Source organism: Oryza glaberrima, chromosome 8 (genome assembly GCF_000147395.1).
Source record: "Oryza glaberrima chromosome 8, OglaRS2, whole genome shotgun sequence".
NCBI classification, from domain to species: domain Eukaryota; kingdom Viridiplantae; phylum Streptophyta; class Magnoliopsida; order Poales; family Poaceae; genus Oryza; species Oryza glaberrima.
Genome location: NC_068333.1, coordinates 11,690,865 through 11,716,589, shown reverse-complemented (window position 1 = coordinate 11,716,589; position 25,725 = coordinate 11,690,865). Strand labels below are relative to the sequence as shown.

The following is a 25,725-nucleotide window of genomic DNA, read 5'->3' as shown; positions in this document are numbered from 1 at the left end:
GGGTCCGAGATCTCCGAGTTCTACTTATAGACCAAGGTGATTCACGGTATAAATACATACCCCTTGGGGGGTGCAAGGCATTGAATCCTGAGTGCAAAACACCCGCCAACACAGAAGCAATTCAAAGGACTTGAAGCCTCTTCGCCGATAGATCTCGTCGAGCCCCTCTCGATAAGGATCTCGTTGATTCTCATACCAACGTACCCCAAAACCCTCATAATACGGTCTACGGGTATCGTCCGTTGACAAAATGTCATATTCATGTAAGTAAAGCCTTTTCAAATTTGATATAGGAGTATGTCAAATTGGTTAGCAACGTGGTTTCGTGAAATTTTAAGACCTTAATAGATGAGGCTATATGCCACGTGCTAAAATCTGTGTGGTTTTATATAACTTGGAGCACAATAGATGAGGTTTTTTGAAATTTACTCAAATTTCCAATTCTTGAGCATGGCAATTTTTTCCACGGAGAGCTGGTTGCAAAACCTGGTGGTGGGACTGTGCATTTGTTCTTGGCCACGTTTTCTTGGAACATCTTGGAGTTACTTCTAGAATTTGCAGCAGACAACATATTGGGTGTCAATAGATGGTAATGAGAAGTTCTAGTCCCTTTATGTTGGCATCATGGCTAGTGTATGAGAAATGGATTGTGAGTTTGTTCAGATAGGATAAAAGAAGTCCTAAGTTCATGAGTTGTATGATTGTGCCAATTTTCACGGAGGGTTGATTCATGCAAAGCTAAAAGCACCACGGCCTTCACCTTAGGAGAATGACGGTATGCACTACTTGACCAATGGGATTGCATATATACCCTAGTGGAAGAAAGGGCACAATTGTTCTAGAAGATGTATTGGGTCGCTAGTCTTATCAACTACTCTCCCGTCCTAAAAAAACTTAACCTAGTACGTGATGTTGACACATCCTATTACTATTAATTTGGACAAATAACTCATGTTAGGGCATCACCAATGTATATGGCAAAGTGATCCATATAGATGGGACCCACATAAATAGTTTATCCCTATGGCAATGTCCACAATGTAAAGATACAAGGTATTATTAGGAGAAGAGAGAGGAGTAGAGATAGATAATATAATTTATTCCATATGGGTAGTCCATATGCATATGGGTATCTTTTGCTATTTTTTCTATATGGACTAGTTGCACAATGATAATAGGTGGCTGAATGGAATATTCTATTGCTTATGGACTACTTTTACACCACATTGTGGATGCCCTTAGATTTATAGTATTAGGACGTGTCAACATCAAGTACTATGTTGATTTTTTATGGGACGGATGGAGTATGCCACCATGTACCACTGTTGGTCAATTTTTGTGAAACTCTTGCATGCCGTATGTGGAGAAATCACCATAGCCACCACCTTCTCCATGGACAGAGCTTCACCAAGCAATATATGCACGTGGACTGGATATTTGGTAGAATTCAGTTGGGCAGGTAAGTGGTAATGCAGTCCATGGTGGGTCCAAGTTTAACTTCGAATACTTACATTCATCAGTTTTATGATAGGCAAACAGTGTTGGTGCCTGCTAATACAGAGAAAATTAAAATTTCTATGTGGTGCCACTGTTGCTATCCATGGGAGCAAAGCATTCAGTTTTAGGGCTGCATTAATAATATGCATAATTTGTAAGAGACCATTTGCAGATAATAGCATAGTCATGTGCCAGAAATGATTCAAATAAACTAGTGCTATGCAATGTGCCAAACCAATCAAAGTTGGATTCTCAAGGAGTGCTGGGCTAAAATGATTGATTAAATGTATGCAACTATGCTCCCAATGAATTCTATGCAAGTACCAATTTTGGCACATGTCAATCTGTTGTTAAGAAATCTAAATGGGAGGATTCTGGATGATTTCAATTTACAAATATTGGCCTTTCGTTTCATTTCATCATACATGTTCACATATGGTTTATACAAAGATGAGATAGAGGCCGTGTTTAGATTTTAACTTTTTTCTTCTTCAAACTTTCAACTTTTCCGTCGCATCAAATGTTTGGACACATGTACGGAGCATCAAATATGGACAAAAAAACAATTGCACACTCCGACTGTAAATTGCGAGACGAATCTTTTGAGCCTAATTACACCATGATTTAACAATGTGATGCTACAGTAAACATTTACTAATGACTGATTAATTAGGCTTAATAAATTCGTCTCGCAGTTTACAGGCGGAATTTGTAATTTGTTTGGTTATTAGTCTACGTTTCATACTTTGTGTTCGTATACTTAAAAAAAATTTGGCACACGAAAACACAGACACAATATGGAATTATGGACGGCTGGATCGAATGTGTGCAAATGATCCAGGAATTCTGTCTCCTCAAATTGTGGCAGAAGTGTGGTGTCATCCCACGAGACTTTTGCTTGGGGCAACAGGTGTCTTATAAGATGGCTTCAGTTGCTTTATACCATCTTCAGGAAGCTTTATAGTTCAACAAAATCAGACAATTTTTGCTACTTAGAGTACAATAAAACGAGAGTATTCAGAAATGCTAATGGTGAGCATATTACATGCATCGAAAATTTAAAGTTATAAGGACCCTTTTGAATCGTAGGAATGAAAAAAAAAAGGAAAAATAAGATTATAGCATGAATGATAGTGTAAAACAGAGGAAAAACACATGAATAATCGTTTGTTTGGACCATAAAAAAACACAAGAATCGGATAAGAGAGATAGACTCAAAGGAAATTTTCCAAGAGCTTTAAGCTCTCGCTAAGTTTCCTCTAAAATTTCTATAGGATTGCTCATTCCATAGGAATTTCAAAAGATTGGATAGGATTTAATCATTTGATTCAAAGGCATTTATAGGAATTTTTTCAATAGGATTGAAGGAGTCCTCAAGGATCAAGCAGAAGCACTACATGGGCTTGAGGACAAGCCTTTTTCCAAGAAGAGAAGAATGTCATAGATGTGTAGTGGGCCAGCTTTAGACCCAACCGAATAGCAAAGAGTATAAAAACAAGATACACTGCAGCTGAGGGGATCATCGATGAACAGGCATGCATACGGAAATGCTAATGGGTGGGTGATCGTTTCCCCATCCGTCCAGTGATCACCCCCGCCCCTCACCTATACTCAGATACACTCCTCCCTCCTCTTCCCCTTCCTCCTCCTCTTCTTCTCTTCTACTATAGTACACTACAATTTTTTTAAAAAAACACAAAAAGTTAGAAAAATTTATATATAGAAATACTATTTATATAAAAAATTTGAATCGGTTATGTAAAATTTTGGCTTATAAACTTTGGATCTATAAACTTTAGGTGCATAAACTTTAGATGTATAGAAATACTATATATAGAAAATATTTGAATTCAAATTTAAATTTAAATAGGATATAATTCAAATTCAAATTTGAAACGGGTATATAAACTTTTGACTTATAAACTTTGGGTCTATAAACTTTAGGTGTATAAATTTTAGATGTATAAAAATATTATATATAAAAAATATTTGAATTCAAATTCAAATCAGATATAATTAAAATTTAAATTGAAACGGGTATGTAAACTTTTGACTTATAAACTTTGGGTCTATAAACTTTAGGTGTATAAACTTTAGATGTATAGAAATATTATATATAAAAAAATATTTGAATTCAAATTCAATTTGAATCGGATATATAAACTTTTAACTTATAAACTTTGGGTCTCTAAACTTTAGATGTGTAAACTTTAGGTGCATAAATTTATTAAAATAGAAAAGTAATGCGGTGCCAAAAAAGGAAACTAGGTGGAGGGAGGGAGGGGGATTGATTGATACCCCCATCTCCAGACGATCGATCGCCCATTAGGATCCCCCGCATGCATATGCCTTGTGTCCTTCCTTCCCCTACTTCTTGTCCCCTACTTTTCCCAATCTATTGCAGTATTGCTTATCCCATCCTATACTTCCATCTCTAAATTTATGTCACCGAACACTTTATCTTGTGATGGAATTGGAGTTTCCTGCCATGTTTATTGTTGATCTGTGATATTTGAGTTGGATCGTAACAGTCGATTTTGATTTGCATGTCCTTCAAAGAAAAAACACAAAACATTATAGCGCAAGCGAACGAGAAACCGTGTGTGAGAGAAAAGATAATGCATGAATACCTAACAAGCGCGCTGCGCGCGGTCTAAAGATAGCCATCCCCATTAAGACATGAGCGTTGCTTAGCAAGCTTGGACACATTGTCCACAGCGAGCGCTCAGCCGCTCGCCATGAACGCGACCACGTACGTACGGCGCCTTTGCTCCCCTAGTCCCCTTCCATCCCAACCTTTCTCTCTCTAGCTAGCTAGCTCGAGCTAGGCCCTCTCTCTCCCATGGCGTACGACGGGGGCTCGGGGCCGTCCAAGCCTCCGCCACCGCCGCGGTACGTGATGCTCACGGAGGAGTACGGCTCCAGCTCGCTGGCCACGGTCCCGCCTGGCGCCCGCCGCAACATGCCCCGGCACCGCATCACGGACGGCGGCGGCCTGCGCGGCTGCCTCTGCTGGTGCTGCTGCTTCCTCCTCCTCCTCGTCGCGGCGGTGGCGGCGACGTCGGCGTACCTCCTGTACGCGTGCAGGCCCAAGGCCCCGTCCTACTCCGTGTCCGACATGTCCGTGGCGCGGTTCGACGTGAGCTCCTCCGACCTCACCGTGTACGCCAAGCTGGTGGCGTCCGTCCGCGCGGAGAACCCCAACGACATGGTCGGGATCGGCTACGGCGCCGGGTCGCGGGCGGCGGTGTCGTACCGCGGCACGACGCTGTGCTCGGGGCGGCTGCCGGCGTTCTACCAGGGCCACCGGAACACGACGGTGGTGAGGGTGGCCATGGAGGGGCGGCACGGCTTCGGGCCGGGGCTGCAGGGCGCGCTGGAGGAGAGCGAGGAGGCCGGCAACGTGCCGCTCGACGTGTACGTCAGCGCGCCGGTGACGCTCCGGCTGGGCGACGTCGACCTCCGGGAGGTGACGGTCAAAGTGCACTGCGCGCTCGTCGTCGACTGCCTCTCGCCCAAGAAGAAGCCCGCTATCAAGTCCGCCGAATACAGGGTCAACGTAGAGTTTTAATTCATCAGGAATTCAGGATGTATTGAAATGACGATGATTACTTGTCTAATCGAATTTCTTAATGTAGCTATAGCTTGTAATTAATTAAGTCTGTAACTAATACTAAATGTTAATTAGCTAGTACTCCGTACGTTATAAAATATAATATAATAGATTTTGAGTAGATGTGATATATCATATACACTGAATCTAGATATAACTATTTGTTGACCTATTTTGAGTGGATTTGACATATCATGGTGCAATGAAACTAGACATAACCATTTGTTGATAAAATAGGTCAAATCCACCTAAAATACTTTATATTTTATATTTTTGGGATAGAGAGAAGTTGATTCGTCTCGTAGGCCATTTTTTCAGAACCATTTGTTGTACTAAAATTGTGCATCCTGTTTGTCGATCAATTTCATCACTGCTCGAAAGTCGAATCTTGCAATTCATATGCTTGGTGTTGAGGAACATAAAAAGGAATAAGAAATGAGAATAAATGAAAAATATAGTAACTGAAAACTCAATATAATAGAAAAACAGAGAGAAAATTGGTGTTTGGATAGACAGAGTGTAAGAAATTAGAAGAAATGCAAAATATAGGAATCGGGAACACAAATTTGTAGGTTCTAAGTACTCCGATGAGCAACCATGTTTATTTTTTCTCGAATTCCTGAATCCATTTTTTATATATTATTTAAATTTGGCCATGTCGACGCCAGCCACATTGCTCTAAAGTTTACGGTCCAATGACGTCCAATTTTGTAGTTTTAAGATATTTTTTCAGACTTTTAAGAAAGTTTAGCATTGTAAAATGAATCATTAACAAATCCTCCAACTCGTACATTGCATCTCTAATATTCACTCCCTCCATTAACAAACGTAAGGACTCTCTGGTGAGATAGAAAGAAATTTGAAAAAATAGATGATTCATAGGACAGTACATTGGAATACTTACATTTGTGTACACTTTGAATGCTTATATTTATGGACCGATGAAATAGAAGATTAAACGTCAAGATGCATAGAAGTATAGAACACTAATACGCATGAGTATACGATTAAACCCTGTAGAAAAGAGGACAAAAATAATGCATTCAAATTTACCTAGATACATCCAGAGAAGATCAATCCAGACAATATAGAAGTCGATATATTTGCGTAAATAAGGAGCTGATGTTCCAAGTTTTGAGAATTCTAGAGGAGCAAAATACAAGAGCCTTTTTTTTAACCGGATTGTATTTGAGAGCAATAACCGTGATATAATTGAGAGAACCGAAGGAGAAAAAAACAGCGGAAAGCCTGCTTACAGCCCCTGAACAGTTGATAACTAACTACAAAAGCATTGCACCAAAAGTAAGTATCAGTAATTACATGGGTCATTAATTAGCAAGGGAACCCCCCTAGTGTATCACCCAAAAAAAGAGAATTAGCAAGGGAAGTCACCAGCTAATCAGCATGCAATGTACTAGTTCAATAACAACTTAGTACCAGTAGTTGCATAAACTGTGGATAGACTACCATTCTCAGCAGCACAAAAGCACCAGCAACAGTCATCAGAGAAATCAGCAGATTCAACAGGCTTTTCGATTAACAGATATCCTTTGCCCTGATGATATGAACTTTCATTGTGCATTTATGATTCTTCAACAGCTCGAACAGGCAGATATCACCCACTCCAACATCATTGTCTTCCGCAAACTTTCGGCATCCACCAACCATCCTTCTGTTACCACTCGAATCAGAAAGCCTGATGTTCCACTTGTCCCCAAGACGCGAAAGACGGATAGTTTTCTCGTCTTGAAGGTAATTATCAACATATCGGTTGGCGATACTCTAGTTGCATACATGAAAGAAAAATGAGATGATGGAATCATCGCAAATAAATTATAACTAAAACAATTAGGCACTGCATCATATATATTAAGCAACCGCAGCAAGCATATCACATGTAAATTCAGTGCTTACAGCTTAGTACTCCATCCGTTTCACAATGTAAGTCATTCTAGCATTTCCCAAATTCATATTGATGCTAATTAATCTAGACATATATATCTATCTAGATTCATTAGCATCAATATGAATGTGGGAAATGATAGAATGACGGAGGAAGTAGGTTATAATTAACAACATGAAGAATACTTTTTCATCGGTAATCAAACACCAGTATAAATAGTGCATAATTGAGAAGTATGCACATTTGACAAAGAAATATGGCACTCACTAGAGAGGATATTCTTCCAGAGGCGTTGTTCTTTCCAATGACAGATACAAAGATTGGAATTTGAGAACCAATATTTTGGATCTTGCGCTTCACCACATTCACCTGAACTCGACTTAGTATGGTCTTTTGCCCGATGATGGGATCAGGTATAACACCTACTATGCAATCCTGATCTTTAGAGGACAAAGAATATCCTGTGTGCAAAGAAAAGAAAACATCAGATGTGCTTTATCAGGAAATGCATATAATAATTGAGTTGTAACCAGATGACATGGAGGAGGAACTCATCGTGGTCATGTTGCCTTTACTTGAGTTACCTCTTTGCACCTGTGTCAATCTATCCGTTGGTTGTGACTGCATTTGCAAGGGCCTAGCATGAGCATGAGAAAGGGCAACGTTTTCAAGTGGCATTTCCATGGGACCAGTAGGAGCATGACAATGGTTCACAGTTTCGGTAGGGAATTGCATCGGCATGGGTTGAGGATGAGCATGAGAAAGGGGCATGCAATCAACAGCAGTATGCATGGGACAAGGACGAGCATGTGAATGGTTCACAGTTTCAGTAGTTGACTGCATTGGCATGGGCTGAGAATGAGCGCGCGAACTGTTCAATGTTTCAGTAGCATCTACGCGCCTTTCTTGCACATTAGGATTCTGAGAATCATCCACAACAGCAGAACATGCTTTCTCGCGGCCAATTTGATCAACTATAATGACATCAAACTGAGAATTTCCATTGAATCTGAACATCATGGAGTCACCCATCTGCAGATCAAAGGTTTTGACGAATTGTGCCCATCCCTCTGTAAAGATAACCTTTTCTTGGGTCTTGTCAACTCTAACAGTGTGACTGTTTCTGTTACGTGTTTCCAGTTGGATTTCTCCAGGGATGTCACCCTTTAAACGCTGCACAAATTCTTTTGGAATGATCTGCAGAAACATATTTTTGAGGGTGTTAGTTTGAATATAGTTTTATGATATACTAGCTGCTCTACTATGTTTTCCTCTCCTCACTATGAAGGCAATAGATAGCCCAAACCAGAATGCTACAATATAACGCATGCTTCACCTTGATGCTACCAGCGTGGAGCTGTGTAGTTCTGATGAGATCTGGGTGATGTATGAACATCAAAGTTGAAATGCATGGGATAACAAGTAATTATAATTTTTTGCGGCATGTTATTGATGAGTCACTAGCGGTAATTCCGCTGTGATTTTTTTCCCAAATGACAAGTAGTTAAATATATGTCAGTTCAGTGTTATGAACTCGTTTGTTGTTTGCAGGCTATTTCTTTCATTGCTACAGTTTGTTCACATAATTTTGGTGTTAGTTTAAATGTATATCAGTCGTTCAGTACATGCACATAATTCGATCTTTGCAATTGATATATTTATATTAATGTTTTCATGTTTATGTTCAAAATGGGGCCTCTCTTTTTAGTTCCACCCTATGCGACAAAAATCTCAGGGCAGGCCCTGATTTCTGTATGTGACTACAGAACAAACTGACGAAATTGAAAAGCCTAATTTCTTGCTCTTTAAAATATTACATCTGGTGCTAACCAACAAACCTAATGTGGTATCATATTATTGGCTTAAATCCGGGCATCAATACTTGTTTCTTTTAAGAGGGTACAATCTAGTCACCGAATTATTGAAATTTGCAAGGAAGATCATGCTTGTACCAAACAGAACTTGTAAGAAGCAAAGAAACAAAAAAAAATACAAACGGCAAGGGAAAAGAAAAGAAGCAGCATTGCATTTCATAAAAAAAAAATATTTGGCTTACCATCTCATGTTGAAAATCACCCATCATAGTTAGCAAGAAGTGTTTTTGGGAATCATCCAAATTCCTGTAGTCCTGCTCATCGCGCCGTCTGCATCTTTCGCACGATGTGCCCATCGTTTTTCAACAAACCTGCAGTGTCAAAATATTACTTTTCAGTGGAAATTTTTGTTCATCTTTCACTTCAGAAAAATGGCATGAACAACAACGACAACCACCACAAGAAAAAGGCCCGTGAATCACCATATTTCCAGCTTGAAAACTAAATCTAATCGGCAAAAATTCCTCATCCGAGTTGATGCGATCCTACAAACTAGTTTACTTGATCAGGGAGGGGGAACAGAAATGGAGTAGTAACAAAACAAACCGACGGCTTCGTGGTCGCCGCCGCCGGCCGTCCCCCCTGCCTCGGCTGCTCTCGGCCGCCGCGCGGGAGGTCTCTCTCTCTCGGCCGCATCCGCCGACGGCCCAAAACCCCATCGCCGCGGCAAAAGAAGGCGTGAATCTGTTCTTCTTTCCCCCAAACCCTCCATGCGCTCTCCTCGTACAAACCCTTCCATACCCACACAGCTTTGGAAGAAGACACAACTTTTCACAGTTTTATCATGAAACCGACCAGATAAAGATGGTGAAAAATCGTTCTAGCCCGGTCCCCCCAATGAAAAGAAAATCTTCAAATAATGAACAACCCAGTTATAATACTACTAGTAGAAGAATAGCAAGCACTAGACAACCTAGACCAAAAGGTGAAAGACAACAAGAATATTGGATACTAGCTATAATATGATTGGATTGTTTCTTTCCTTCCTTCGGGGAGAAGAGAAAGCGATAGGGAGTGACGTTCTTGATTTCACTACTAGTACTAGATCCTCCATACCTTTCTTCTTCTATTTTCTTTTTTCCACGGAACAATCTTCTTCTATTCTGAGTTTCTGACCCGCAACCATGAACCCTCCTTTGCTTCCCCTGGTGGTCTTCTTGGGATGTGTCGCCTTATTTATGCCGTTGCTTGCCTGAGGGTAGATCCCAACCGAAATTTTTCATCACATCGAACGTTTAAACATCTACATAAAGTATTAAATATATGTTTTAAAAAATAACAAATTGTACATATTACGACTAATTTATGAGACGGATCTTTTAAACCTAATTACTCCATGATTTGACAATGTAGTGCTAATGTGGTGATACAGTAAACATTTATTAACGATGGATTAATTATACTTAATAAATTCATCTCACGGTTTAGTGACGAATTCTGCAATTAATTTTTTTTACTAGTGCCTGAATATTATATACTAAATCTATCTATCTATTATATACTAAAAGTTCATTAAACTTCCTACAAAACGCTCTCAAATCACCACGTGGGACTTCTACGAACGCTCCTAGACCACCACGTGGCTCTATCAAATCTAACCTTCGATTTTCCCTTAAATTGGTAAACCTAATATTTTAAATCTATTAATTACTAAAAGTCCATTAAATTTTCTACAAACGCTCTCAAACCATCACGTGGGACTTCTACAAACGCTCCTAGACCACCACGTGGCTCTATCAAATCTAATACTTCTACAAACGCTCCTAGACCACCACGTGGCTATATCAAATCTAACCTTCGATTTTCACTTAAATTGATGAACCCGATATTTTAAATCATTAGATTAAATTTTTATAGCGAGGCACATCGAGCCAGCGCCCGCCGCCCACAGGCCCCACCCCTCACACGCGTGTACGGTGTATCTAATCAATTGGAATTCAGAAACCGAAGCGTCGCGCCATCGCAGGACTCTCTGTCTCTCTCCTCCTCGCCCTCGCGAGTCGCGACGCCAACGCGAGCAGCGATCTGATCAGATCGTGAGAGCGAGCGCCGCCGGGCCACGCGTGCGCGCCTTGGCCGGCTTGGTCGCCGCAGCAGCCCACACTACCGCACTGGCGCCGTAGCCTACAGCAGTCCGCCGCCTTGGCCGGCTGCCGCCGCAGCCGCAGTGCCGCACTAGCGCACTGCTGCAGACCTGCCGCGTGTGCCGCCAACGCCCGCCCGCAGTGACCGCAGTCCTGCACCAGGCAAAAAAAAAGGTTTTTTACTTTTTACTTTTTTTCAATTTTCAGTTTCGAAATTTTGAACTCTTTACTCATGTGCATTGTGATATTTATTAAATTATTATAGTAGAACTGATGCATTTATTAATGATGGTTGAGAAATAAGATGGGTGATGAGCTTTTGGATGATTGTATAGTCACATTCATTAAGCGGGATGTTTTCTTAAAAGTGGAGGAAGAAGATATAACGAACACTTTCATGGCCATTAGAAGGTGTTGAGATTATAGGCATATAATGATTTAATATATTCCATAAATAAATCATGGTATTGCAGATGTATACTAGCATTAACGTATCATTAGATCTACACATGTAAACTAAGCAGTAAAATATGAACAGATCACATATGCGTAACATATTGAACACGTACCGAGGTGGTAGAAAGACCGGCTACTCGGTAGGAACTTTTCGCGATTGCAGGCGTCTACGAAGGCACGCAGCACGCGAGCGAAGAGGAAGACGAGCCGTCGCGGACGAACAGGGAGCAGTCGCGCTAAGCGCTTCCCAAAAACCTTATTGCCGCCTTCTCCCGGTGCAGGACGTCGAAGGCAGAGGTTCCGGAGACCTGCTCTCCCGATCGCCGGTGCACGCCGGCGAGCGGGATGGAGTAATCTACGAGCGACGGCGCAGCACAGAGTAGGAGACAAACCCTAGATTGATTTTTTCGTGTGTTGCGTGAAGACGGCGGGTCGGTTTATATAGAGAAGGGTCGCTTAATTAGGGCGCCCGCACGATCTCCGTTGCGCGTAACCTAACCGGATAAGTCGCGCGTAACTTATCCGGACTCCACGCCGTTTTCACGCACCGGATTTTTCGGAACGTTTCCAAAACAAAAACGAATCCGAATTTGCAGCAAAACAAAACTGCAAAAGGAGGCTGCATCTGCGCAAGGTGAGGAACCAATTTTTGGCGGACCATTCGACGCGTATGTCGTGCACACGCGCCGCCTGCCCTGCCCTGCGAGGCGAGGCGAGGCGAGCGAGCACGCGCGTGTGTTCCCCCTCTTCTCTCCACCACACATGATTCAAGTGGCTAGGAGGGCACCCTCCCTTTTAAGGAGGTCCCCCTCTCCTAGAATAAGCAAGGTGGTACTAAACTCCACATGCATGCCATCCCATGAGGTGGGCTTTTGTGATTTTCCAAAGAATTAATCTTCGAGTGGGCTAAGGCCTATCCATTAATTCCAACAATCCCCCATAAAATCTCAAAATCCCACTGAGATTTGCCTTTTCCAATGTACTGTTTATATACCAGCGGTTCGATGGAGACCGATTAAGGTTGAACATCCATCTAGAACTCCAAGCTACACTTACTCACAACTTGAACAATGGACTACGCCTTGAATTGCAAGTCTTGTGCAAGCAAGTTTCACTTAAAATCTTATCTGGTACTAGACCGTCTGTAGACTACTCCTCGGGTGGAGCGTATAAGTCATACTCCTAGGTCTTTAGTAAGCTTCCTAGAAGATTCACCCAAAATCTTCATAGACTGCGACCAACAGTCAAGCTCACAAAGGTGAGTTCTTTCAAGAATGCTCTGTAGGACAGCATCTTCGCTAATTAAAGCCAACAGAACTCATTAAGGCATAGCCAACCTGCCTTGTAGCTCACGAGAGTACATGCATCTTCACTTAGAGAGGGTATATATCGGTACTCTCCTCTAGTTTACTAATGGTTTGTTCTTCCCAGGATCTAATTCACGGGATCTCTGATCACATAGACTGGGTTACCACCATAGTATAACTCACATGGGTCTCAAACCCATCTCCTTCGATGCATTGTCTATCACATTTCGTGATAGTCCCTTCGTGAAGGGATCTGCCAGGTTTCTAGTTGTTTGGATGTAATCCAACGTTATAACTCCGGAGTTTCTCAACTTCCTGACAGGCTTCAATCGTCTTTTCACATGTCTAGACGATTTCATATTATCCTTAGAACCATTCACTTTGACAATTACCGTTTGATTGTCACAGTTCATAAGGATAGCCGACACCGGTTTTTCAACAATAGGCAGATCCATTAATAGATCACGCAGCCATTCTGCCTCAACAGTAGTAGTATCCAGTGCCATCAACTCTGCTTCCATGGTTGACCTTGTCAAAATGGTTTGTTTGCAAGACCTCCACGAAATAGCACCACCACCTAGTGTGAAGACATACCCACTAGTGGCTTTGATCTCGTCCACATCAGAGATCCAGTTAGAATCACTATATCCTTCTAGTACCGCAGGGTACCCAGAATAGTGAAGCCCCAATTCCATAGTACCTTTCAGATAGCGCATTACTCGCTCAAGCGCATGCCAGTGATCATCTCCTGGATTAGAGGTAAACCGGCTCAACTTGCTCACAGCAAAGGAGATATCAGGCCTAGTTGCACTAGCCAGGTACATCAGCGAGCCAATAATTTGGGAGTATTCCAGTTGATTCCTAGCAATTCTCTTGTTCTTGCGAAGCAATAAGTTAAGATCATAAGGCGTTGGAGAAGGCTTACTATCAATGTAGCCAAAGCGATTCAAGATCTTCTCCACATAATGGGACTGCAAGAGTGTAATCCCATTCTTACCTCTAATTAGCTTGATGTTTAGGATAACATCAGCTACTCCCAAATCCTTCATATTAAATTTTTAAGACAAGAATGATTTAACCTCATTTATCACCTCAAGATTTGTCCCAAATATCAGTATGTCATCAACATACAAGCACAAAATAACTCCCTCACCCCCACCATGGCGATAGTATACACATTTATCTGCCTCATTAACTGCGAAGCATGCAGATGTCAATGTTCTATTAAATTTCTCATGCCATTGCTTAGGAGCTTGTTTCAGACTATACAAAGACTTCAACAATTTGCACACCTTGACTTCTTGACCTTCAACTACAAACCCATCAGGTTGATCCATATAGATCTCCTCATCCAGCTCTCCATTAAGAAAAGCTGTCTTAACGTCCATTTGATGAACGAGAAGACCATGTGAGGCTGCTAGGGAAAGTAGCACACGAATTGTGGTCAATCTGGCAACAGGTGAGTAAGTGTCAAAGAAATCTTCACCTTCTTTTTGAGTATAGCCCTTAGCAACAAGCTGAGCCTTATACTTTTCAATGGTACCATCAGGCCTCAGCTTCTTTTTGAACACCCACTTGTACCCCACAGGTTTACACCCATAGGGTCGCTCTGTCACCTCCCAAGTTCCGTTAGCGATAATAGAATCCATTTCACTACGGACAGCCTCCTTCCAGTAGTCTGCATCAGGAGATGCATATGCTTCTGAAATTGACTTAGGAGTGTCGTCCACGAGGTACACAGTGAAATCATCACCAAAAGACTTAGCCGTCCTTTGTCTTTTACTCCTTCGAGGAGCTTCACTGTCATCCTCCTCAGTGACATGTTCATGTATATGTTCAGTTTGTTCTGGTGGTGTGAATGAACTGGGAATTATTTCAGAAGGTTGACTAGAACTACTATGTGTATCCTTCATTGGGAAAAAGCTCTCAAAGAAGGTAGCATCACGAGACTCCATAATTGTACCAACATGCATGTCAGGTACCTCGGATTTAACTATTAAAAATATATAGGCAATGCTGTGGTGAGCATATCCCAGAAAGACACAGTCCACAGTCTTAGGTCCAAGTTTGCGCTTCTTCGTTATTGGTACATTGACTTTCGCCAAGCACCCCCATGTGCGCAAGTAAGAAAATGATGTTTTCTCCCAATCCATATCTCATATGGTGTTTTGTCCTTATTTCTGTTAGGAATTCTGTTTAACACATGATTCGAGGTCAACAATGCCTCCCTCCACCATGCCTTAAGTAGTCCCGCGGTGTCCAACATGGCATTTACCAAGTCAGTCAGTGTGCGGTTCTTCCTTTTGGCAATCCCATTAGACTCGGGAGAATAGGGAGGCGTCCTCTCATGTATAATGCCATATTCCTCACAGAATAAGTCAAACTCGTATGAGAAAAACTCTCCACCACGATCAGACCTAAGTCTTTTTATCTTTCTGTCAAGTTGATTTTCAACTTCTGCCTTATAAATTTTAAAATAGTCTAGAGCCTCGTCTTTCGTTTTCAACAAGTACACATAGCAAAATCTAGTAGCATCATCAATCAACGTCATGAAATATCGTTTTCCACCCTTCATCAACACCCCATTCATTTCACAAAGATCTGAATGTAGGAGTTCTAGAGGTGCCAAGTTTCTCTCCTCAGCAGCCTTGTGAGGCTTGCGAGGTTGCTTTGATTGCACACAACTATGGCACTTAGAACCTTTGACAATGGAAAACTTAGGAATTAAACACACGCTGGAAAGCCGAGACATCAAGCCAAAATTAATATGACATAAACGTGAGTGCCAGACATTAGCCTCATCATCCACACTGCCACAAATATGGTTCACAGACTTATTGCAGAAATCAGAAAGGGAAAAGCGGAACAGGCCTCCGCACTCATAACCTTTACCAATAAAATATCCATGTTTAGACACGACTACTTTATTAGACCCAAAAACCAACTTAAATCCGTCTCAAGTCAGACGGGAGCCACTAACAAGATTCCTGTCGATAGAAGGGACATGCTACACGTTCTTCAGCTGCACGATCTTTCCCGAAGTAAACTTCAGATCTACCGTGCCAACACCATGAACAGAAGCATGTGACCCATTCCCCATTAGGATGGTGGAACCCCGTGTGACCTGATAAGAAGAAAACAATGAGATGTCAGCACAAACATGTACATTGGCCCCAGTATCAACCCACCAATTATTAGACTGATTAACTGAAAAAACAGTAGGTAAATTACCATACCCGCTTCCATCTCTAGTGTTGCCAATGGTCACATTAGCAGACTTAGAAGTCTGCCCTGCAGGTGCCTTCATCCCCTTACGCTGTGGACACTTCCTAGCCAGATGACCAGGTTGGCCACACACAAAGCAAGTCCTCTCATCCTGATTAGGATTGTTCTTGTTCTTCTTCTGCTTCTTGAAGTTGGTGGTCTGCTGAGCTTTGTATTTCCCCTTGCTCTTGTTCTGGGCCTTGTACACAACATTGGCACTGGACTGCCCACCATCGCCCTTAGACACAGCATCTTTTTCCCGAGCTTTCTCCTCAACATCAAGAGACGCTATCAACCCCTCAACAGAGTATTCCTGTCTCTTGTGTTTGAGTGCAGTACCGAAACTTCTCCAAGATGGAGGAAGTTTCGCAATAATGCACCCGGCCACAAATTTGTCGGGTAAGACACACTTAAGGAGTTCGAGTTCCTTAGCTATGGTTTGTATCTCATGAGCCTGTTCGACTACAGAACGGTTGTCAGCCATCTTGTAATCATGAAATTGCTCCATGATATACAGATCATTGCTAGTATCAGTAGCACCGAATTTAGTATTCAGTGCATCCCACAACTCCTTAGCGTCGGTCATATGCATATACACCTCGACCAGACGATCGCCAAGAACGCAAAGAATGCATCCCACAAAGAGAGTAGTGGCTTCCTCGAATTGCTTCTGTTGTTCAGCAGTAAGAACTCCTTCAGGTTTGCCAATACTCACCTAGAAGCATTTCATAGCTGTCAGCCACAGAGTGACCCTGATCTGCCATCTCTTAAAGTGCACACCGGTGAATTTATCCGGCCTCAATGCATCGGCAAAACCAGCCATAGTAAAATCACAGTGCCTATAATAAGGTTTTTGGATTGTTGAGATTAAAGGCATATAATGATTTAATATATTCCGCTTGATCAGGGCGCCCGCACGATCTCCACTGCGCGTAACCAAACCGGATAAGTCACGCGTAACTTATCCGGACTCCACGCCGTTTTCACGCACCGGATTTTTCGGAACGTTTCGAAAACAAAAACGAATCCGAATTTGCAGCAAAACAAAACTGCAAAAGGAGGCTGCATCTGCGCAAGGTGAGGAACCAATTTTTGGCGGACCATTCGACGCGTACGTCGTGCACGCGCGCCGCCTGCCCTGCGAGGCGAGGCGAGCAAGCGAGCGCGTGTGTTCCCCCTCTTCTCTCCACCACACATGCTTCAAGTGGCTAGGAGGGCATCCTCCCTTTTAAGGAGGTCCTCCTCTCTTAGAATAAGCAAGGTGGTACTAAACTCCACATGCATGCCATCCCATGAGGTGGGCTTTTGTGATTTTCCAAAGAATTAATGTTCGAGTGGGCTAAGGCCCATCCATTAATTCCAACAGAAGGCGTAGACCTAATAAGAAGAAAAATTAGTATGGCAATTCTTTTAAAACTTTTATAGCCATGTAAGCTTCTTTAAGTCAAAATTTTAGGTAATTACTAATTTTATATGTTTTAAGATGCTTTATTAATATAGCATGATACACTTTTTGTCTATTCTATTATCTATACTTGCATGGTATATATTACCATCGTTAGATTTAGTATGTTTAGAAAAAAAAAATTAGGTCGGACCACCCATATTCTAAATCCTAGATCCGCCACTGTCGGTGGCCCCAATATTTTAGGCTATTATTTCGGACGAAATTTTTCATTTTTTTAATTTTTCATGAATTTTGGTAATATTTGTTTAAATTCAACTAAACTTTGTTCAAATTTTTGGAAATTTCAGACTGAAATTTTGGTATTTCGCTGATGCCGATCAAATCGTCTAAACCGAAAAGTTTAACCCTGTGTACAGTACATCCCCGGCTACCTTCCTAGTTTTATATAATACCTGATGTGATACACCAAAACTTTATGCCGCTTGTAACACACCCTCGGCTCTCTAGCTTGTGCCCTGAAAGCGGCGATTGCTGTACACATGTGCTGCATGCTAGAGCCCAAGAAAGTCTTAGCTAAAAAAAATTATGAAAATTTGTAAAATAATCTTTCTATAATTTTTTAAAAGGCACACCTTTTATCAGTTAGAAAAACATGCTTCTGCAAAATGAGATAGTAGAAGATGGAAAGAGGTAGATCCAAACACCATCTTAGGTTGAGTTCTAAACTACAACTCCAAATCACAATTTCCTCGTTTTTCGTTAGAACGTTTCCCAAATTGTTAGTGTCAGGGTTACGGATAAGGTATACCCTCTACCATTGGATATACGCTATACGGCAATATGGTACATCTGCACGTGTACGGACGTTCTCTGTATACGCTAAGGAAATTCATCACGAAGTCCACCAATGGAAAGGTTCCTACCCGTATAGGACTAGGTCGTCACTGTATCGTGCAGGGTCTGATGTCTCCGAGTCCTACTTGGAGAGACCTGCGATATAAAAGGGACCCCCCGGGAGGACCTAAGGCATCGAATCTGATAGCCAAGACAACCACCATAGCCTAAGAAGTCGGAGCCTGCAGGAGCCAAGTCGCCGGGTGATCTAGTCGAACTAACTCGACCACGATCTCGTCGGTATCATCGAGTTCTGTTATTCCCTTTGTAATTTGTGGTTTCCACTATATAATCCCATACCAACTGGATTAGGGCTATTACCTATCAAGGGGCCTGAACTAGTATAATCTTTGTCTCCTGTTTCCTTGATGTCGTACTACGTAGATCCTCGTACCAGCGTATCCCAATACCCTCTATATCCGGTCTACGGGTAATCCCCATCGACAGTGGCGCGCCAGGTAGGGGGCTTTGGTGCTCAAGGTTCTACTACTATGACATCAAGATTCATCGACAACAGCGTCAACACCGGCCCCATCCAAGGAGTCCCTATTTCAACAATGCTAGTGTGGACTCAAGTCAACGAAATCGTCTTCCCGGTTTACACCACGGTACCTATCTCGGCTGGTCCATCAATGACCGGAAACGAGAATGCCATGGCTATAACCCCGGGCGACTCCATGTCGAAGGATCCTCCCGCCGTAGCGGAGAACGGAACGTCGACGTCATACGAGCCTGAGAAGGTTCCTAGTGCGGCCAAACCTTGTCCTTCCGACAAGAACCACGAGCCGACAAGGACAACTTCCGAGATAACAAAGCCCTAGTGTCCTATCCACAAGTCCAGGAAACACAATTTGCAAGCTTGCTGGGTTTTTCTCAACGTACGAGCTGAAATTCATGCCTGCAAAGAGCATGGAATCCAGCGTACTTCTCTAACTCGTGATGTCTATTGTCCTATTCACAAGACGAAGAATCACGACTTCTCAAGCTACAAGGTCCTTCTCTGCGCCATTAAGACGCCGCTTCGTAAGGTCCAGCAATCAAAAATCTCTCTTAAGGATGCAGACAAGGAACAAGGAGCGACGCTGATCTCGGATCGATTCGTTGGAGTAATCGACATCGATCCCCATGAGTCGTCAGTCCTACACTTGCTCGAAGACTATGGCTCATCATCCTCCAGTACACCACGCGACGTATTTGCCATCGGTGGGACCAGCACGTCTGCACACGCTAACGCAGAGGCGGAGAATCAAGCGGTCACGCCGGCCCAACACCTCGGCACCATCAACGCAATATTGACAGAAACCCCCTATGATCCTGTACTTAACAATGATCTCGCATGATGGACATAATGACTACAGGAATCGGTAGCCAATCTCAGTAACGCGTTCGAGGAGGCCGCTACCAGAGCACAACCAGAACATCCGATAGCTAGCGGTGCCGACGGCGAACCACCGGAGCAACGGACGTCGCCTAGACGAGCTACCCCTCCACCTCGCGGCACCGGCGATCTCCGCGACCATCTGAATGGCCGTCGAGAAGCAGGACGCGCACGAGACAGCGAGAATCGCTCCCGACATCGTGTCTCTTCACGACGTCGTGAGAACGAAGAACGAGGAGGCTGCTCGAACGAAGACCGACACCATGATAATCGTCACAACCCCCACGACCGCGACGATCGTGAACAGCGGACGCCGGACGATACTGGTCGAGGACGCCGACATGACGACGATGATAATGGGGATCAGCGCCAGGACAACAATGGTGGACGACGACAGAACTCTTGAGAACCCGAATGTCGTCCTCGGAATCGGACACCGGAGCAGAGTGACCCATCGTCATCATCATCATCCTTTTCATCCTTGTCATCCGATAGATATCCACGGAGGACATACGATCGCTGACAACCCACCGCCCCCAGCGTCGGGTGTAGAGCTTTCAGCCGTTCCCTACGTGATGTCCGATGGCCTGAGAGATTCTGACCCAGGGCAATAGAGAAGTACGATGGGAGTACCGACCCAGAAGAATTCCTTTAGGTCTACTCCACGGTACTATACGCTGCCGGAGCAGATGACAACGCGTTAGCAAACTATTTGCCGACGGTGTTGAAAGGTTCTGCGCGTTCATGGCTGATGCACCTCCCGCCCTACTCGATTTCTTCATGGGCAGATCTGTGGCAGCAATTCGTCGCTAACTTCCAAAGAACTTACAAGCGCCACGCGATCGAAGACGACCTACACGCGTTAACACAAAATCCGGGCAAATCTTTGAGGGACTATGTTCGGCGCTTTAATGAGTGCAGAAATACAATCCCCGAAATCACCGACGCCTTTGTGATTCGCTTTTTCAAAATCGGGGTCAGAGATCGCTATACTACTCAGGAGTTGGCAACAAGGCGAATCACAACTACTCAAAGATTGTTCGAGGTCGCCGATCGATGCGCTCATGCGGACGACGCATTGAGACGCAAGAACGACAAGCCGAAGACAGGGGGAGAGAAGAAGCCAGCCAAGGATGTGTCACGTCCCAAAACGACTCTAAAATACATCCTCTAAATTATGCCTAGAATAATTAAAATCCGTGTGAAAGCCTCCAAAAATTAAAATGTGCAAAGTAAAAGTCAAACAAGGCTTAGAGGATTTTTATGTATTTCCTAAAAGCCTAAAATGTGTAAATAAATTTTAGTGGAATTTTCAGAGCACAAATAATAATTGTTAAGAAATAAACAAAGTTGAAAAAGTTTTATAAAAAGAAAAACCCTAAAAGTCCCCCTCCCCTCGCTTGGGCCGGCCCGGCCCATCTCTCTCCCCCCTCTCTCTCTCTCCTCTCCCCCGCGGCCCAGTCGGCCTCCCTCCCCACGCGCGCGCCGCTGACGGGCGGGCCCGCCCGCCACCCTCGCTGACGGGTGGGGCCCACCCGTCATCCCCGACTTCCCGCCGCTCCCGCCGCTCCGCCCGCGCCAAGCGCCGCCGCCGCCGCCAAATCCGCCACATCCCGCCGTCCCTGCGTGCAATAAAGTGGGGGGAAATACTCCCCGTGATTCCCTCTCCCTTTCCCCCCAATTTTCCCTCCCTCTCTCCCTTGGATTCGTTTGGAACCCCTCCCCTAATCCCGCCGGCGCCATTGATGGAGCCCAAGAACGCCGCGCCGGTTTCCTTCCTCCCCGGCCGCCCTCTCCCCCTTCCAACCTTATTTAAACCCTCCCCGCACCTCCTCCGTCCGTTTCCGCCTCTCGCCGCCCTTCCTCCTCGCCGGATTTGAGCTCGTGACGTCGCTCTCTCTCTTCGCCGTCGCCGCCGAGCTCCGATTCGCCGCCGTCGTCGCCCCGGACCGTTTCCGGGCCGTCAGCCACCCGCGCCCTCGGGTGCGGCTGACGTGTGGGGCCCACGGCGCCGGCCGGTGCAAGCCCGGGTGCGCCCGGTCCACGGTGGACCGTGAGGCTGCCGCGTGGGCCCCACTCCCGTGGACTCGGTCCGCGCGCCCCCTCCCCTCGGCTGACGCAATAAACCTTTTTTTAAATTAAAATTTAAATGAAGAAGTTCGCAAATATTCATTTAAAGAGCATATAAACTTCAAATGGCCATAACTTGGCCATTTGAACTCGGAATTGGACCGTTCAAGTCTCTAATTTTTCCTTAAGAAGTCAAGAACACATTTTTGTGCTTTGTTCCTGCTTTTTATATGGAGTTTATTAGAGTAAAAGCCTTTTTCTTTTCCGTTGGTCGTGTAGACGCTGCAGCTTCGGAAGATCCGCTCTTCGTGGAGGTTGAAGCCGACGTTTGGAAAAGCGAGCAAGGCAAGTCACATCATCCTTGAACATATTGAATCCCAGTTTATAAAATTATTTTGATTTAAATTAATGCATTATCGCTTTATTTAAATTCCCGCGTTATCACTGTTTTATCTAGCCATGCCTATTTACCTTTGTTATGACCTTATTATTGTTATTGTTATTATTATCTTGTTCACCCTAGACTAAACAAAACCCCCAACTAGTGGGTACCCTATGCATGGTACCACTAGTATGAATTTAGGTAGATGCTTCGCTGGTTAATTAGGCAACATTAGGTGGTTTTACAACTCTAGACTTTGGGAATGTTCATATCACCTGGACACTTTGGAATGGTTGGATTATTGTGGAATTGGATTCACACCTCCCCCTCTATTCAAAATCCTCAAAATGGTTTTAGGCTGGGCTCGGGGTGCATGGTTTTGATAGTAGCACCTCAGCCATATAAGGACCGGTCTTCGGGCCTCTGTTGCAAAGCACTACCGTACTTCCACATGTCTAGTGGGTAAGGCTTAGTTTGTGGCTCAGTCTGGTTATAAACAAAAGTACACGGATGGAGATGGACGAAGTCGGGGGTCGATGGACATCTCTAGGGCAAATGAAGGCTACACGAGCTGCGGCCTGGTAGTCGAGATGTCATGGCACAGGGCTGGTGTCCTGCTGCTAGGGGCTTAGTCCTGCCTACCTGTCCCGGAGGTTCCGGCCGTAGGTGGGGTTGGGTCGGTACTCTTGTCTATGGCTAGGATGGGTTGGAAACTATGTCACGTCTTCCGTCCGTATACCGTGGTGGTATGTGGCACGTGGTTGCACGTGAGGAAGATGTGTCTTGTGGGTAAAGATGTACACCTCTGATCAGAGTATAATCTATTCGAATAGCCGCGCCCTCGGTTATGGGCAAGCCGAGCAATGTACCCAAGTTAGTGTTTTAATTCTTAAAACCTGCTTAACAACTAAAATGTGGAATGGTTGGCCTGGGTTGGCTTAGGATGAGCTGGGACACAGGGTCAGGTTGCCAGTTCGGTTTGAATCATCGTAGGCCTTGGGTTAAGGCAGGTTCGTGTGGGTTCACAGCCTTGATTAATAATGTTGCATAGCTCGAGGATTGTATTTACAAAATAGCTTTGAGCAACTAAATGTCTTTAATGCTGTTTACTGCAAACCCTAACCCCTTATATTAAAACCCCCTTGTACTCCCTTGCATTTATTCTGCACTTGTGGGTGTGTCTTGTTGAGTACGGTGGTTGTACTCAGTCTTGCTCAATTTTTCCCAAACCCAGAAGTGGAGTTCCTGGAAGATGAAGGCTTTGGTGTCTAGCTCGTGCCTGCCGTCAAGCGCCTGTGGTCGTCACCCTAGTCTTCCGCTGTTTCCCGTTTGTCTTTGTGTGTGCTGGGCCTTCGCCGCCCATGTAATAAAGTAACTATTTACGCTTCCGCTTGATAAACTCTGAAATGTATCAACTTTTGGTGTACCTTGCCTCCTGGGACAAGGAATAATACACGCACGTAAGGAACGCCCGTTGGGTTATTTCCGGTTGTGACAGGATGCACCTGAATCGAGCAAGAAGAAAAGCGGCAAGAGTGGAAAAATGAAAGCTCAAGCGGAAGTCCTCGCGTCGGAATACGAGGGCCCTCCCAAACACCCAGACCCACGAAGCAGCGACACGAAGAGAATATGGTGCCCCATACACAAGTTGGACAAACATTCTCTAGAGGATTGCCTCATCTTCAAAAAGTCATTGGAAAAGCAACTGGCGTTGGAGAAGGGCAAGCGAGTACGTGTAGTCGAGAAAGCCGCCAAGGCTTCCACTCAGGACTCGGACTCGGCGTACCTAGATTCCGATCTTCATGTCTCGCACATCTTCGGAGGTTCCATGACGTACTCCTCAAAGCGAGAATACAAGAAAGTGGAGCGTGAAGTTTGTTCGACATGGCAGGGGGCTGCACCCAAGATGAAGTGGTCTGAACAGAAGTTTGAGTTTTCAGATGAGGACCACCCCAAGGCTGCTGTTATCCCAGGACGATATCCGATCGTGGTCGAACCCACTATTCGGAATATCAAGGTAGCGCGAGTCCTCATCGATGGCGGCAGCTCCATCATTCTTCTCTTCGCCAGCACCTTGGACGTAATGGGGATTCCACGAAGCGAGTTGACACCCACCGATCAACCATTCCACGAAATCAATCCTCAGTCATCGTCCAAGCCATTGGGCAAGATCACGCTTCCTGTGACTTTCGGCCAAGCGAGCAACTTCCGAACAGAGCAGATCACATTTGATGTTGCTGAGTTTGACACAGCATACAATGCCATCATCGGGAGAACTGCACTCGCAAAGTTCATGGCTGCATCTCACTACGCGTATCAAGTACTCAAGATGCTCGGGCCAAAGGGAACAATCACTATTCAAGGGAACGCAAAGCTGGCGGTCCAATGTGACAAGCGGAGCTTCGACATGGTCGAGCACATGCCCAGCCCACCTGCCACAGCCGAGCCACCCAAGAAAGTGAGCAAAACAACTAAGACACCGAAACCAGACAGCGCAATCAAAATCGTTCCACTCTCCAGTGCCAACCCCGACAAGACAGTCAAGATCGGGGCATCACTGAACGAGAAATAAGAACTCGCGCTCATCACCTTCCTCCGCGACAATGCTGACGTGTTCGCTTAGCAGCCGCCCGACATGCCGGGGGTCCCTAGGGAGGTGATTAAGCACAAACTCATGGTGCGACCCGATGCCAAGCCAGTGAAACAAAAACTGCGGAGATTTGCACCAGATCGGAAATAGGCCATACGAGAAGAGCTCGATAAACTTCTCAAAGCTGGTTTCATCAGAGAGGTACTCCATCCAGAGTGGCTAGCCAACCCAGTCATGGTGCGGAAGGCCAACGGGAAGTGGAGGATGTGCGTCGATTTCACCGACCTCAACAAGGCGTGCCCCAAGGATCACTTCCCTCTCCCTTGAATAGACCAACTAGTGGACTCAACAGCTGGTTGTGAGCTGTTAAGCTTCCTTGACGCTTACTCCGGCTACCACCAAATCAACATGGCAAAACAGGACGAGGAGAAGACAGCATTCATCATGCCGTTCGGTGTATTCTGCTACGTTAAGATGCCGTTTGGACTGATAACCGCATGAAATACTTTCCAGCGCACGGTCCAAGGGGCACTTAACGATCAGCTGGGTAACAATGTTGAGGCCTACGTCGATGACATTGTTGTCAAGACCAAGACAGGCGACTCATTAATTGATGATCTACGGGAAACCTTCGACAATCTCCGACAATATCGCCTCATGCTCAACCCTGAAAGTGCATGTTTGGAGTACCATCGGGCAAGCTGCTCGGGTTCCTCGTCTCTGGCAGAGGAATTGAAGCAAACTCCGAGAAGATCAAGGCAATCGAGAACATGAAGTCGCCTACAAGACTCAAGGAAGTACAGAAGCTAACCGGATGCATGGCGGCACTAAGCAGGTTCGTCGCTTGGATGGGAGAACGAGGACAACCTTTCTTCGCTCTGCTGAAAAGGCTAGACAAATTTGTATGTACACAGGAAGCCGAAGAGGCGTGTCGAAACAAGATTTCGGCAATACTAAAAGGGGTGGCTATCAAGCTGGAAAAGTGGATGGGTTTAGAAACAAGGA

General features: G+C 44.5%; 2 protein-coding genes across 3 annotated transcripts; one reads left to right on the top strand and one right to left on the bottom strand.

The window, feature by feature from the left end:
• Positions 1-4,220: 4,220 nt before the first annotated feature.
• On the top strand, positions 4,221-5,192 carry LOC127781330 (NDR1/HIN1-like protein 6). The gene has a single exon (XM_052308274.1). The coding sequence runs from the start codon at positions 4,340-4,342 to the stop codon at positions 5,066-5,068; it is 729 nt and encodes a 242-aa protein (XP_052164234.1). The 5' UTR covers positions 4,221-4,339; the 3' UTR covers positions 5,069-5,192.
• A 1,031-nt stretch (positions 5,193-6,223) lies between these two features.
• On the bottom strand, positions 6,224-10,026 carry LOC127781329 (B3 domain-containing protein Os08g0324300). Of its 2 annotated transcripts, none has more exons than XM_052308273.1 (5): positions 9,944-10,026; positions 9,070-9,198; positions 7,598-8,210; positions 7,281-7,474; positions 6,224-6,892 (listed from the first exon to the last, which is right to left on the bottom strand). In XM_052308273.1, the coding sequence occupies exons 2-5, from the start codon at positions 9,181-9,183 to the stop codon at positions 6,647-6,649; spliced, it is 1,167 nt and encodes a 388-aa protein (XP_052164233.1). In that variant the 5' UTR covers positions 9,184-9,198; positions 9,944-10,026; the 3' UTR covers positions 6,224-6,646. The 2 variants fall into 2 exon arrangements, with proteins under 2 accessions (XP_052164233.1, XP_052164232.1); XM_052308272.1 differs by lacking the exon at positions 9,944-10,026 and adding an exon at positions 9,434-9,789.
• Between the last annotated feature and the right edge of the window lie 15,699 nt (positions 10,027-25,725).